The sequence below is a fragment of the Garra rufa genome, chromosome 22 (genome assembly GCF_049309525.1).
Source record: "Garra rufa chromosome 22, GarRuf1.0, whole genome shotgun sequence".
NCBI classification, from domain to species: Eukaryota; Metazoa; Chordata; class Actinopteri; order Cypriniformes; family Cyprinidae; genus Garra; species Garra rufa.
Genome location: NC_133382.1, coordinates 23,895,443 through 23,911,490, shown reverse-complemented (window position 1 = coordinate 23,911,490; position 16,048 = coordinate 23,895,443). Strand labels below are relative to the sequence as shown.

The 16,048-nt window shown below is 37.7% G+C and overlaps 1 protein-coding gene across 2 annotated transcripts in view; it reads right to left on the bottom strand.

The window, feature by feature from the left end:
- Nucleotides 1-8,043: 8,043 nt before the first annotated feature.
- The window catches only part of epas1a (endothelial PAS domain protein 1a), a 31,068-nt gene continuing 23,063 nt past the window's right edge, over nucleotides 8,044-16,048 (bottom strand). Inside the window, exons 8-16 of one of the 2 annotated variants that reach the window (XM_073828221.1) lie at nucleotides 15,776-15,923; nucleotides 15,482-15,696; nucleotides 14,116-14,330; nucleotides 12,917-13,027; nucleotides 12,412-12,824; nucleotides 10,394-10,520; nucleotides 10,189-10,303; nucleotides 9,952-10,107; nucleotides 8,044-9,858 (exon numbers count right to left, since the gene is read on the bottom strand). In XM_073828221.1, coding sequence (XP_073684322.1) covers nucleotides 9,707-9,858; nucleotides 9,952-10,107; nucleotides 10,189-10,303; nucleotides 10,394-10,520; nucleotides 12,412-12,824; nucleotides 12,917-13,027; nucleotides 14,116-14,330; nucleotides 15,482-15,696; nucleotides 15,776-15,923 — 1,652 coding nt within the window. In that variant the 3' untranslated portion in view covers nucleotides 8,044-9,706. The remainder of the gene's footprint in view (nucleotides 9,859-9,951; nucleotides 10,108-10,188; nucleotides 10,304-10,393; nucleotides 10,521-12,411; nucleotides 12,825-12,916; nucleotides 13,028-14,115; nucleotides 14,331-15,481; nucleotides 15,697-15,775; nucleotides 15,924-16,048) is intronic. The other variant, XM_073828222.1, reaches the window with a different exon arrangement.

Sequence of the window (16,048 nt, the reverse complement as noted above, 5' to 3'; positions counted from 1 at the left end):
GTATTAAAAAAACAACAGTCAATAGTCATACAATTCTCTTTTTTTGTTTTTTTGTTTGTTTCATAGCTACAAGTGAACACAATTATTTGATTTCCGAAGAGAACAGCTCTCTTAGTCTTATCTGAGAAAATCGGCATCTAAATAAAAGGATTCCCACAACATTAGAAACATATTACTAGCATCTCATACTCAGATTTTCCCACTTAATTCCCACCTTGATCCATGTAAGGAAACCTAACAAGTTCATGTAGGCTGTTTATTTTAGTTTCATCAATGCCCTCAGGTTCCCTCGACTCCCAGAAGCATTTGATAGGAAGTGTTTGCTTGTTCTGTGTTTAAATATTTATTCCTTTTATGGTCATTTGTATGTTTTGGCGCTACGCATTTGTTTGCAGCCAACGGTATCGCGGTCTTGTGGGATACAGAGGCCAGGATCGGAATGTTCCTGTAGCCTAATTGTTATGTCATTAAAAACAAGTTCATTTTCGTGTATCTCCTGACGATTCGTTTTGGCTTACATGAACATTCTTGAACTCCCATAAGCGGAGTAATTAATTAATTTGCTGGTGTGAATTGCATTACAGAGTATTATCCTCCCTAAATGTTTCAACTGAATACACTTTTGATAATGACAAATTTAATTATAATTCAAATCACATCCACCTTAATTTTCCCGTAAGGGCGCGTCCATTTGTAAATTTAATCGGTCTAGCTTCCAGTGTCATTAGCTTCTAGCTATTTTTAGCTGTACAAACAGCTTGTTTCCTGCTTGATATTGCAAACTGGCGTCTTGCCATATTATTTTAATGTATTATCTTAATGAACACACTGGTTTGTAGTGCAGAGGTTTACCGTTCACGGCACTTTCTTGTTCTTCTCGTTATTCCCCTAACAGCCACAGGGTATCTGCAGTTATGAACAAGTGAAATTCAAGACTTTTTAAGACCTTTTTAATACCACCTTTTATGAAATTTAAGACCTAAACCTGTAATGGAAATATACTGTATATTACATGCATATGAGTAATATTTAATTTGTTTAATGTAAAAAGTAAACAATATTTCATGGCTGTCATAAATTATACTTATTACAATATATAGTGAACTTTTCACATCAGTTTAAGTACCACTTAAAGATATCTGGTGATGTAAACAATTTATTCTGAAGCAATATTTGCATCAGTGCTCTACTTACTTTGACATCTTAAATCTGCATATTTGATTGACCTTTATAAAGGCCTTTTTTTTACTTTTGAAATGTATGCATCACCTTTGAAATTATTACAATTTATCAAATTCTATATGGCTGTTCGCAGTCAGATTACATCATTTACACTGCAAAATTAAAAGTGCAATAAAAGATGTTATGAGATTAATGTTTTAAATACATTTATGATTGTACAAATTAGAAATGTTAGGGTGGGGATGCATACTTTTAAACATACTAAACTACCAGCAGGTGGCGGTAAGTCACATAATGAGTGAGTTATTGAGTTATTTCAACTGATTCGAGCCAAACGCTGAATCATTTAGTAGTAAAACATTGCTTGGAGAATGCGCTATACTTCTGCTGTCATCCTTGTTTGGAACTATTTTCGTTGGTGAAACAAAACAAAACAGTACATATTTTGTCTAAAATGTAAGTAACTACTTGACTAACTATTTTATTAAACTAAAATTAATGTAACATTTGTAATCGTGAGATTATTCAGCAAAAAGCCTTGGTATATTACTGAACTACGTCATGTTATAAATAAACTATTAATTTTCAATTGTTGCCTCAGTGTGTTTCTTTGGAGTTTCTCTGTGTGTGCTGTTACGCTCATTTGTTTTAAAGTATGTCACAAATAGACCAGAAATACACTATCCATTATCAATTGCTGTTTACGTCTTATGTATTAAAATAGGAATCTTTCTTGCCTTTCGATGCTTCGCTGGTTATTTTTGTCACTTCAGTTTTAATCAGGCTGTTTGTTCGGTCGGGCAAGAAAAAAAAAACATTTTAAAAGTATCTCGAAGGCTAGCTCGACCTATAATTGAGACCATTATATACAGAAAACAGCTTGCTGGACCTGTAATCCGCTACTGTGATTCTGTCTGAAGACGCAGTAACTACCGCAGGGGGAGAAAAAAAATCTTCAGTCCGACACTCCAGTCGCGTCTTGAAAATACACGATCACGCCAGCTGCACTTTCTTCATGCGCGTCTAATCACGCACTTACGGTATGGGTGCTGGGAGCGGTCAAAATGGATTTAAAGACCCTGTTAGAAGGGCGTTTTCTTTATGCTTTACCTGATATTTTTTAGCCTGGCGAGCCAGACTTACATCAAGATGTTTAAGTAATTTTAAATAATTTTTGCTGCCGCTAGGGTGCGTCTAGATTTCTAGGCTAGATATTTTCAATAATGACTGATTGCAGAACAGCAGAACCATACGTCACAGCAGTCACACGGCAGCAGCGCCACGGCAGCAGGCTCAGACGGTAGTGGGCGGAGTCTCCTGCTGCAGCCCAATCAGGTCCCACAAAATATCCGTCCTAAATAGTATTCGAAAATTACGGAGCCCCTTACGTCACCTGTAGAAGAAAAATAATTAATCCGTGGGGACGGTTTTGCAATTCGTTCCCTCAGTTTATAAACCGTACCCACGAATTCTTAAACTGTTCCCTCGGTTTAATAAATCGTGCCCACGGATTAACAAACCGTACCCACGAATTTCCAATCCGTGCGCTCAGATTTTGTAAACCGTACCCTCGGATTTTGAATCCGTACCGACAAATTCATAATCCGTGCGCACGCTTTAGCAATCCGTTCCCACGGGTTTTAAACTGTACTCACGGATTTGTGGCCCCGATAGGTAGAAACAGTATAAACTGTTTACGTCATAATACTTAAAATAGTAATTATTATTTTAATTTATAGGCTAAATAAATGAGTGCACAAATGTGTTTGTTCATTCTTAACATGTAGACTCATTTTGGTGATTTTATGATAATCTTTTCACTCAGAGTTAGATGCATGCTTCACTGTTAATGTAATTATTAAATATGAAATATATTAGGCTACATTACTTTTTACCTTCTCCTCTCCAAAACTCGTTTTTTTTTTAATTCAGGTAATTTTATATTTTGAAAAATATTATATAAAACAAAGCCGTTTGAACAGCGCTCTTCACGTATTATTTTATTTTGGTACCATGACCGCACTTACAAAACAGGCTTCTTTTTATCGTTTATTTTACATTAATAACCAATAGGTTAAAACACATGATGTTTTGGCAGCTAATCTATTGGTGATTAATATAAAATAAAGCTAAAAACTCTGTTTTGTCAGTGTTGCATAGTCTCATACAGGGACGGATTATGGGTTGTGTGGGCCCCTGGGCAAAATGTTCGCGAGGGCCCCCCTCAGCCCGGGCCGATGGGCTCCGACTTTTTTTTTACGGCTTTGGGCCAGTTTTCACATCATAGTTCAAACCCGGGCCGGCATCGGGCCTATTTTAGGCTTCTCCTTATTTTCATAATTTAGACATCCATCAATTATGGTGAAGAAAAAAAAATGCCGCGCTGGTGGAAACAACACGAAACTTCACTTTCGCTTTCACTTTTGAGACCGACTCGGACGCCGTTTAGTGTGCTTTTGCAGCTGAATCCGCGTTCAAGCGCACACAATAGGCTAAAGCTCGCCCCAAGCACCAGCAAAAATAAATAACAAACAATGAATGTGTCGAGGAAAGAGTAAGGACATATCTGAATTATTTATTAATAAACTCGTGTATTCTGAGTTATTGTCGCAAAGATCCTGACTTGCAATCTCCTCTTGGACGCGCCTTTAAAGAGAAATTCATCTTTAGGGATTACATGAAAGAGTTTTTGTTTTTGATTTGTTTTATTTCGTTAAGTAATAATTTAAAGCTTTCTATAAATGTATTTATTATGTCTGTGAGGGATGCATTTCGCTTCATTTTGTTAAGCACTCCTGTTCAAGAACCAGACGGCAGAAAGCACATAATTTTTGTTTTCTTTATTTTATAAAAATGCTGTAACGTTTTTTTTTCGATGTATTACTCGTACTTTGTTTTATACTTGAACTGTTTTATATCTATAGATTTCATTTTAGGCAAGTCGTGATGATTTGAGAAGGCAAACTGATCAAACAGACTATGATCAGTCTTCCGCTGGGCGCTGTTCGGTAGGCTAATATATATATATATATATATATATATATATATAACGAATAAAAAATGCTCCAAGCGTTTTTCTAAATTAGCTAAATAAAAAACGAAACTAAATATAAAAATTTTGCCATTACATACAAAACTGAACTATTTTATAGCTGAAACAGTAAGTTGTTTTGGGAGAAGGGGAAAATATATTTTTATCCCGTCTACTGCTTCACCGTTTTTTCGAGAATGAACCCAGCGTAAATATGCAAATGTCACTCCCAAAACATATCAGCTTGCATGTGCCGAAAAACGAAAGTTTCATACAAATTTTGAATGGATTATAGCCTGGAAAGTGCAAAGCACACTCCCCTTATTATCACTAAAAGTTCATAGAGATCTCACAAAATTCCGTTATAATTAATAAAGCTCTCTAAACTACACAATTAATATTTTATTTACATCGCGTCTACACTCATAAGATGATTCACGAGCGCACAAAACGGCACTTAATAAAAACCGATCAGGCGCTTTCAGCAGTGAGTGAATTCTGACAAGTGTTTCTAATTGTTCGGAAACAACAGATATGTCTGTGATTGGCTACATTGCTCAACGCTGCAAAAACACGTTGGATAGTTTGCCAGATCTTCAATTGCTTTGCTTTCATTTGAGGGTTATATAGCACCGTCTAGTTCCCCAGTACAACCGAGCCTAAGCTTGGCAGTTGCAGCTGTTGCAGTCCCCCCCACGTGCCCCAGTAAAAAAATGCTGTGCCCCAGTAGAATTTCAAATTTGAGTTATAATTTACGTTGATAATCCCAAAATAAAGATATTAAACTACATGCAACAACTGAATCATGCAACTAACGAGTAATGGGGGGCCTGTGCCCCAGTAGAGCTTTAGGTCTAGCAACTCCCCTGGTAGCAACGTAGCACAACCCGATCGTACCATAACAAATATTATTTGTTTGAATTATCCAGAATGTGCTAGTTCGAAATAGAAATGGAAATGTCTATAAAAGTGAACCAAAATGCCATGTACCTGTTATAATCTGCAATTGTTGCTTTGCAGCTTTCCCAAAGAAGACAGTGACATCCTCGTAGCTAGGTGGCAGTCATATCATGTGCAGGGCCAGGAACAAATAAATTCAAGGACACCAACAGAATAAAATGGTAAAGTAAGCGAAATCACAAATACTACCCACCCGTGTCATATTTAATAAACCAGTAACTTAGATAAACAGCAGGTTTATGTACTTCTCCCTCGGGCCAGATGAAGATGATTGGCGGGCCGCATTTGAATAGCCCTGAACTATACTATGATGTGCATTTAGATCAATTGAGAAGTGGGTAAACTCTAATTCTAAAATTTCAGAGGTGGGTAAACCGTGTTTACTTGCGTTTAGCCTCCACTACAGCCCTGGGAGTGATTACACTGGTCAAACTCTTACACTGCTACACTGGTCTGGGGGCCACTCAGTGGGCAGGTTAACCGCCTCCATCCCACCATTCTACCGCTCCCTAGTCAGAGGGCCTTCTGTAAGGCTGTTAACACGTCCCCCTCCCCTCCCCCCAGAAGCCAGGGGCCCCATGGTAGGGGCCCTTGTAATCAGATGGCCCTCTAAAGGTACACTATACCCTCCTCCCTAGGGCCTCCTAGTAGGGCCCTCATAATCAGAGGGCACTCTAAAAGCCCCCATCCTCCCTAGGACCCCCTGGTAGCCAGAAGCCAGGACCTCACCACCACCAGCACCACCACCACCACCACAACCACCACAATTCAAGGGCCCTTGGCAAACGCCCTCCCTATAGAGTCAGGGCAGGGGCCCTTGTAGGCAGAGGATCAAAGAATGTAGGCCCTCTAAAATAGACAAACGAAAATACATTGTTGATAAGCGTTGCAAATTGTTTTGGGCTAGGGGCCCCATGGGCCCCCTGCACCCCAAGGGCCCCTGGGCAGCGGCCCCGCTGGCCCGGTCCGTAATCCGTCCCTCTCATATAGCCTACTGAGAAATAAAGTTTAATAAATGCAAAACAGTGCATCCAGCATATAAACAGGTGTCCTGGTTGAATTTGGGGGCGGGGCCACAAATCCGTGAGAGCAGTTTACAAACTGTGGGAACGGATTGCGAAAGCGTGCGCACGGATTATGAATTTGTGGGTACGGATTCAAAATCCGAGGGTACGGTTTACAAAATCTGAGCGCACGGTTTGTTAATCCGTGGGCACGAATTGTTAAACTGAGGGAACAGTTTAAGAATTCGTGAGAACGGTTTATAAACTGAGGGAACGAATTGCAAAACCGTCCCCACGGATTAATTATTTTTCTTCTACAGGTGACGTAAGGGGCTCCGTAGAAAATAGAATTGGTATGTCCTAAAAAGTATTCCAAAGATTTCCGGACGGTCTACTACAATTTACCTTTAGAATTCGAAGTACGGATTAATGCGCACTCTAACGGCTATTATATTGCCCACAACACATTGAGTGTTGAACGAGGATTTGATTAGAACTACAAATACGCATAAAAAGTGTAAAAAACTACAAACATGGCGTATATGCGCGACCAACGGATGGGTAGAAAAATGGGGTTTAAGTTATAAATAATCAGTGTGTAACCTTATAAAAATATATATTTATTTAATGTTATTCGCATTATATTTCATGTGCAGCAACATAATGAACTTTTATAATGGCAGAAACAAATGATGAGAGTCTGCTGGCCAAAGAGCCCTTCATGTTTCACTTTGAATTTAAGGATGATATGGACATTTCCTTAATGAGTGTGTGAACAAATCATGCCTCTGGATTAATTGCATGTTTAAAGAGTTTTGATTTATTTTAGGTTTAAACTAATTTAGTTAGGTAAGTAATGTGTGGTTATTATTGTTGTTAAATGTGTGCCTTCTGTGCTATATGTTTTGTTTGATTTTGTAATATTTTTTTTTGGAAAATCCAGTTTGTGATGGGTATAGTGTATAGTACATGGTATTATGTACAATGAAAAATTGGTTAATACTGAAATGATTAGGTAAAAAATATAGTTTAACTAAATAAAAACATTCTATTGCTCAAGTTTTGTTTTGTTTTTTGTTTGAGCTTTGTACTCAGTTTATACTGTTTAAAAATATATGGAAAAATATAGACGTTTTTCCTGAACGCGGAAGTAAGTCTGACTCTTAACTGAAAGAATGCTTTGCATTTCCGGTCTGCATTGTTTCTAGTCAAATTAGGGTATATTCCGAGCTAATAAACTAATGTTAAACCTATTAAAATGTTTTTAAAAAAGCACATGGGAGCCATCACTTGGCAATGTCGCAATGACCGTAATTTGTCAGTGCCTCACTTTAATGAGTGTGTAGATGACACGAAGCAGCGGAAGTTAGCTACATTAAAAACAGATGGACGCTATTTGAATGGGTTCCTATGGAGACCGGAACAGAAAAGCATTCAATCTGACGTTAGAATTCGTAATGGCGGCGCTCATCGTTTACTCAGGAAAAAGGTCTATAAGTTGATCATTATTTTCACCCACTTTCGATCTCAGATGGAGACTCCGCCCACTACCGTCTGAGCCTGCTGCCGTGGCGCTGCTGCCGTGTGACTGCTGTGACGTATGGTTCTGCTGTTCTGCAATCGGCCCTATCTCGATATTTTTGAAGACTGAAGATATTTTAGCGGAAATGTGACCAGAACTATTTAAGACCTACGAAACTAAATTTAAACGTTATTTAAGACTTTTTAAGGATCCGCGGATACCCTGCAGCCAACGTGAAGTCTCATTCACCGAATGTTATCCAGCGCATTGTTGCAACAATAAAGCAAAATGTAAACATGCATTACGTAAAATGGCGGATCATAGAAAGAATAAAATGAGAATGATTAAGTAGCACCATTTACGTTTTAATTTCTTTTAGACATAATGCAATCTTTTTTATCTTCTAATGCTACAGAGAAAGATTGGAATACAAACGCTTGTTACTTGAAGCCACTATCCTGAGAATAAACAATCACAGACTCTCTCAAAGATATACGATAAAATTAGCTTTATATATTTTGTTAAGAAACACACAGAAACCCCAGAGTATCACGAGAAGGTGATACATTTAATACAAAATCTAATAACCTTAAACTACCATATATATATATTAGATATATACTGTAAAAGAAAAAGCTACAGATTCATTTCTGTCTACCGCTAGGTAGACAAGACCGAGTACCAAGGCACTTCTGAACACCAAATACAAACATGTTTTACGTGTTACAGAGATCTACAGAGACCTCATCTAATGTAGACACAATAGATATGTTTGTATAAGAAAAGAAAATGCGAATTTACAGTTTTTAAAGAAAGAAGATGGGTGGTTAAAGGTTGTATCAGCGATTTCTAGCCTGAAACATAAAGTGTCAAATTCAGCTGAGCTTTCTTCACGATCCGCTCGCTGCCTGCCCCATAAATTGTCTGTGAAAAAACCACGTCTCTCTGGTCAGCCTAGGGTCCGAGATATGCCAAAAAACCAATCGGCACTACCAACCTTTCCACAGATAAACAAACAGTGTTCCAACCAATCAGCGTCAGGGGTTTGGTGTTGTGGACTTTCGCTCCGCCTCCCTCACATCCCTGCACCAGTAGGAAAGTCCACAACACCAAACCCCTGACGCTGATTGGTTGGAACACTGTTTGTTTATCTGTGGAAAGGTTGGTAGTGCCGATTGTTTTTGTGGCATATCTCGGACCCTAGGCTGACCAGAGAGACGCGTTTTTTTCACAGACAATTTATGGGGCAGGCAGCGAGCGGATCGTGAAGAAAGCTCAGCTGAAATTGACACTTTATGTTTTAGGCTAGAAATCGCTGATACAACCTTTAATGTTGGATGGGCTTGAGAAGTTACCCAAAACAAACACTATTCCTGGGCGTTTCAGTTTGGTCTTCCGTTTGCATCTTTTAAAATAAAGTGCTTTAGATGACAGAAACTATACTTTTAATACAGCATTTGTCATGATTGTGAAAACTAAAGGAATGAGATTCTAATACTAATTGTCCTAAATAGGAAAGCAGACTTTTCTGAGTTTCTGAGCTACACATGCCACATTTGTTGCTGGTACAATGTCGAAACAAATATTTAAGGCAATAGGTTTGGCAAAGCAGTTAACTGTCTTTGATTACAAACAGAGTAGTCGTATTCCAAGCTGATTGAATAAGTTAACCATTTAAACTATATGTACTATTGTGTATTATATATTCTAGTTAGTTGAGATATAACGTTGCAACAGTGAAACAGTAAATCTGACCATAAATGTTAAGAACACTTTGCTTCTAAAGGCACAGGACAATATTAAAGTTTGCGATAGCACAGAATGTGGTACGCCGAACACATTTCAAACAAGTAACAATCAGATTTTTCAAATATATATTAAAATATTACACAGGTCTTGAAGGAAAATGTACAAATACGTCTAAATAAAGGCTGATAATACATGCGTAGAAGACAACAGCATATATAGACAACTATGGGTGAATGAATCGCTGAAGAAGCTCTGGGTTTATGTGGTCTGGTCCAAAGCTCTCAGGAGGTCACTGCCTTGAAGCAGATGCAGGTTTCCCTGTAGAGGCACGTTTACCTCACAGTCATATCGTGTCAGCTCTGGCAGACAATATGAGTCAAATGACGGGCCCAAGAGTTGACTTATCATGCCTGTTGAAAATAAAATAAAAATGTTGCTTAAATGTTACATAGATAAAGACGCATTTGATCCGATGGTCTGGAAACTACTGTATGGCTATAGACCTGTGTGTTTGTGTGGAGGAATCATGTGGTATTGTCTGTTACTGGGAGAGTTGAATGACTCCGGGAAATGCTGTTTGAGATCCTCTGAGCTCCTTTTGAGAGACTGACTGCAGCCATGAGGAGCTACCAATCCGCTTTGCATACATGGAAATTTATCTGTCAAAAAGGAACAAAGGAGTGTGTAAATTTAGAGTGTAGAAAAGCTAGATGTGTCTGAGCGGAAGAGAGCTGATTTACCTGTTAGCACACTTGCGCTGAGAGACTTTCTGACAGAGAAGGCGCAGCTGTCGTCGTTCATCGTCTTCATTCTTTTTTGCATGCCATCTGCAGACTTGTGAGGAGCTAGCACCTGCTAAACATGTTGATTTAGTATTTTGTCTTTGGTATCACTATGTGAACTTTACTCATTTTCATTAGTCTACAGTGAGATCTGAAAGATTACCTTTGGAATATCAGTGAAAGAGCATGATGAACTGAACTCTGACTGCCTCTTGCGTTTCAAGTTGTTGACGAGAGCTATCTGACCCACACTCATGCCTTTTTGTACAGGGGCAAAGCTCTCAAAAAATCTGAAAATAGCAAGAAAAAATAAGTCAGTGAATGAATGTGACATTTGTAATATTTTTTTTTTTTTTTGGAATGAAATGAATTCTTTTATTTAGCAAGAATGCATTAAATGGGTCAAATGTGGCAAGACAGACATTTATAATATTACAAAAAGTCCTGAAAATATATACGATATATAAATGTGACCCTTGACCACAAAAATCTGTTATAAGGGTCAATTTTGTGAAACTGAGATTTATACATCATCTGAAAGCTGAATAAGTAAGCTTTCCATTGATGGATGGTTTGTTTGGATATGACAATATTCTGGAATCTGAGGGTGCAAAAAAATCTAAATATTGAGAAAATCATCTCTAAAGTTTTCCAAATTAAGTTCTTAGCAATGCATATTACTAATCAAAAATTATGTTCTGATATATTTATGGTAGTAAATTCACAAAATATCTTCATGGAACATGATCTTTACTTAATTTCCTAATGATTTTTGGAATAAAAGAAATATCGATAATTTTAACTCATACAGTGTATTGTTGGCTATTGCTACAAATATACCTCTGTTACTTATGACTGGTTTTGTGGTCCAGGGTCACAAATTATATTTGAAAATATGTTAAAACAGAAAATAGTAACTTGAAATAAAAAAATAATAATGTTTTTACTGTATTTTTAATCAAATAAATGTAGCCTTTGTGAGAAATTATTTAGCAGAAATCACACTTTTTTTCCCAGAAAATATTTTATATTCTTTTGGCTTGAAAATATAAAAAACTGTTTTTTTGTTTTTGTTTTTTGTTTTTTCTAACAACAAATATTCTTTTTAATATCACACTTATTTCATTTTCCTCACACAGTGTCTTTATACATAAAAATATTCAGCTGCTTTTATATTTGGTTGTCCTTGACATCAAAAACTTTGAAATTCTCTGTTGAGCTGTCCGCTTGACTGCAGCTAGAACATATTTGCACACTAATTTGCAATCGGTGTTCTTTTTTCATTTATTTGCATGATAATTTGTAATTGGTCTAGACTTTTTTTGCATGTTTTCAGTCATTTATAGCTGTGTTTACACTGTAAGATGTCCTCAAACAGACAACAGAAAACAAGATTTGCCTGCAGACTTGCAGAATCTGCAAAATGTTAATTGTTTTACCAAAGTAAGAGGGATCCTACAAAATGCATGCTTCAGAAGGAAACATGACGCATTAAGAGCTGGGGGTGAAAACTTTTGAAAAGAATGAAGATGTGTTTTTTTTTTTTTGCCAAAATATCTTTTTTTTCATTTAGTACTGCCCATCAGAAGCTACAGAATATACATGCATGTTTCCCAGAAGACAAAATAATTAAAATTTACCCTAATCTTCAAATTCAAAAAGTTTTCACCCTCCATTTCTTAATGCATTGTGTTTCCTTCTGAAGCATCAGTGAGCATTTGAACCTTCTGTAATAGTTACATATGAGTCTTTCAATTGTCCTCAGTAGTTATTGTTGGAAAGGGTTCAAATGCACAAAAATGCTAAAAAACCAAAGAATTTGTGTGACCTGAAGGATTTTTCTGAAGAACAGCAGGCAGTTCAACTGTTCAGGACAAACAAGGGACTCATAAACAACTATCACTAAACAAATGACACAGCTGTGGATCATTCAGGTAACAACACAGTATTAAGAATCAAGTGTATATAACTTTTAAAACAGGTTCATTATAAATTCAAAATGTATAAATTCGGTACTAAACAAAAAATAACATGCATTTTGTATGATCCTTCTTATTTTGGAAAAATAATTTACCTTTTGCAGATTCTGCAAGGTGTATGTAAACTTTTGACCTCAACTGTATACCCAGTTTATGTATTGCAAAATAAGACGCTTGTAATGCAATGATGAACTCTGATCACCTTTGCTGGGGTAGTGCAGAGTTGAAATTGCACGTTTGTCCTGGATCTGCTGTGCGTCGGTCATCCATGTGTCTAATATCTGTACATTCATACTGTGAGGGTGGGTCAGGGGGCCATTGAAGACTTGGTCTACGCTCCTTAGAGGAAAGCGGGACGTTTGGTGCGGTTTGGTAAGGCTGCACAATAGCCATGTCCGGACATGTGTTAGTGCTGCTTTTGTTGTCAGGAGGGAATGGACCCAGGGGCTGGAAGAGGTCAGCTACACTGCTGAAGCTGTGCTGGAGGGCTGTGCTCAGGCCTGGACCTGTGTCAGGCACCGGCTCCTCCAAGCAAATGGGGTGCAGTTGGAAGTCCTCATCATCCATTGGGATGTATGGAGCAAGAGTCTCCAGGTCCAGATCACTCAGGTCCAACTGCACACAGATATTTACAAAGAATATCAATGAAAAACACATCAATATTTTTAGAAGAATAAAAATTGCTCTAATAATCATACAACTCTCACCTGGGAGCCTGTGGGATTTGTTGCTACAGATTCAGGGGCAAATAGCTTCTCTGTCAGCTCTACCTTTAGATCACACTCTCCACTGCCACAGTAATCTGTTGGACTGCTAGGCTGCAGACATACATCACAACACATTAAACCACTTCAACATACCATAATGTTAAATACATTTGAATTGCATCACTATTAAAAAAGGTCATCAGGAGGAAACCAAAACTGGAATTGGTTTGAAAATAGAAGTCTTAAAGGGATAGTTCACCCAAAAATTAAAATTACCCGATGATTTACTCACCCTCAAGCCATACTAGGTGTATTTGTTTTTTTCCCCCTTTCAAACGAATACAATCGTTATATTAAATAGTTATATTAAAATATTTCCTGGCTCTTCTAAGCTTTATAATGACAGTGAATGGGCGTTGAGAATTAAAAGTCCAATAAAGTGCATCCATCCATCATAAAAAGTACTCCACATGGCTCCAGGGGGTTAATAAAGGCCTCCTGAAGTGAATGGCTGTGTTTGTGTCAGAAAAACATCCATATTTAAAACTTTATAAACTGTAATCTCTAGCTTTGCTAACTGTCAATTGCAAGTACACCAGAGAGTGGCGTTCTAGTGGATGAAGTAGGATGTAGGCGTAGCGTAAGCTCCGGTAAAAATATGCTAGTGTTGCAAAAACCAAGTTTAGTTTACAGCAAAGGAAAATCAGTCTCCTCTTGGCTTATATTGAAATCCTCCAACATTTTTCTTTAAAAATCTTTGTTTTGTACTTCTAATTCTTGACCATGTTTTGCTCTCTCCACTGCGCTTCTGTGTTCGTTGCTTCTTCATTCGTAAAGTTTTAAATATAGCTTTTTTTTCTTACACAAACATCAAATTGCTTTAGATGGCCTTTATTAACCACCCTGAGCTGTGTGGAGTACTTTTTATGATGGATGAATGCACTTTATTGGACTTCAAAATCTCAACACCCATTCACTGTCATTATAAAGCTTGGAAGAGCCAGGACATTTTTTATTGTATCTCCAGTTGTATTTGTCTGAAATAAAAAAGTCATACATCTAGGATTGTGTGAGGGTGAGTAAATCATAGGGTAATTTTCATTTTTGGATGAACTGTTCCTTTAAAGGTAAACATTTTTTTGTAAGTGACCATAAAAACTAAATGACTGTTTTTGACATATGTCCAGATGGAGACGTACTGTTGAACAGCTGCTGTGGATGCTCAAGCAGGGTGTGGAACAGGGCGTGCATTTGCCTGCAGGAGGCACCTGGGGTCTGGTGAAGGTGGACGGCATGATGGATAGTTTTCTATCAGGACTGCCATCAGGCGGTGTATCCACAACCCAAGATGGCCCCACAACAGGAAGCTTGGTGGACTTGGAGAAGAAAGTTGGTTCTTCAAAATTTGGCCTATCTGCAAATGCACATGATAGTAGCAAGTCAACACACTTGTGGGATAAAAATAAACTGAAATGATAAACAAGATAAACAACACAGTGTACAAAAGGCTTGGCTCATTTAACATATGTGACCCTAAACCACACAACCAGTCATATGAAAATTTTCATTCATAATTCATACATCAAGCTGAATAAATAAGCTTTCCATTGATGTATGGTTTGTTAGTATAGGACAATATTTGACCGAGATACAATATTTGAAAATCTGGAATCTGAGAGTACAAAAAAATCTAAATATTGAGAAAATCGTCTTTAAAGTTGTCCAGATTAAGTTCTTACCAATGCATATTACTAATCAAAAATTAAGTTAGATATATTTACGAAACATGATCTTTCCTTAATATACTAATGATTTTTGGCATAAAAAAATTAATCAGTGGAATTATCAAATTGTGAAAAAATCTAAAATTTTGACCCATACAGTGCTACTTAAGACTGCTTTTGTGGTCCAGGGTCACATATGTGACAGTTATATGAGAATAAATAAATTATATAAATAAATAAGATGTTAAAAACAACCTCAGCCATCACCAAAAGCAATTATAGAAGTGTTGAAAGCATCGCAAGGTGGTGATTTCCATCCCATGCAGTGGTTTTACGTGTGAAGACATGCATTTTGATGAAAAAAGTAATTAGTATACCCATAATAGCCCTGTTGTGAGATGAAACACACAAACACTGCCTACTGCCATTGGCATACCTTCAAATGCACAGGTGACGTTGAAATATAAAATCTACTTTTATTAATAAAAAAGAAACAAAACTTTATTTTAATAATACAAAAACGTTATGCTAAAGCCAACGCTAAGCCATAAGAAGCAGATAGATTCAGCTTTCTTTTACGTTGTGACATATTGCGTACTCTGCAGCAAAGCCAAGCTACAGTGCCATTGAGCTACAGTACGATATTTGCTGCAACATCGCAGCTTATGACCTGTGCAGTGTACATGTGTGACTGGTGAGGTAGAGTAAGGAGAGCCAAGGGAAGGAGTAAGAGTTCATGCATGCAGGATGGGAGTAGATTTGTAATCGGGGGTTGAGGATGTGAAGAGGGTGAAGCTATTGTAGGGGGAATGGTTGAAGTAGTGCCGGGTGGCGCTCTGACCAAAGTCCAGGGCAATGATGGCGTCTCCTGGCATGGGCGCTAACTGAGCTAACTCCTCAGGCTCCTCCTTGAGCTTAGTGAAAAGAATGTCCTCAGCTTCTGAGGAGGAAGCTCCACCCTGGCTGAACAGTTCTCCCATGTTACACATGTGGTAGGGCTTGAATAGAGACTCTGTCTGGTCCAGCGAGAAGATGACGGACTGCTCCTCAACAGAACTGAAATACAATGACAGGATGAGAAGAATATCGTATCAGCATTAACTGACAGTATTCCCTGATTCATTCAATACAGTACCTCAGGACGTAGTTGATGCAGATGATGCACTGTGGTTGGGAGTTGCGATTGTTGTAGATGACAGTTGCCTGGGTCTCCATCCAAACGTAACCCCCGTGCTTGGCTAGCATTCTGTACTGGCCACTCACCACTTGACCCTTATTACAAACTAAAGAAAAAAACAAAGATGGTTAAATTAATAGATATACCAATTTTTATGCCAAATGTAAATGTAAAGCATTTACAAATTTTCTTTATTTTTACTGTAAGTCAGGCATAAAACAATATTTTGTA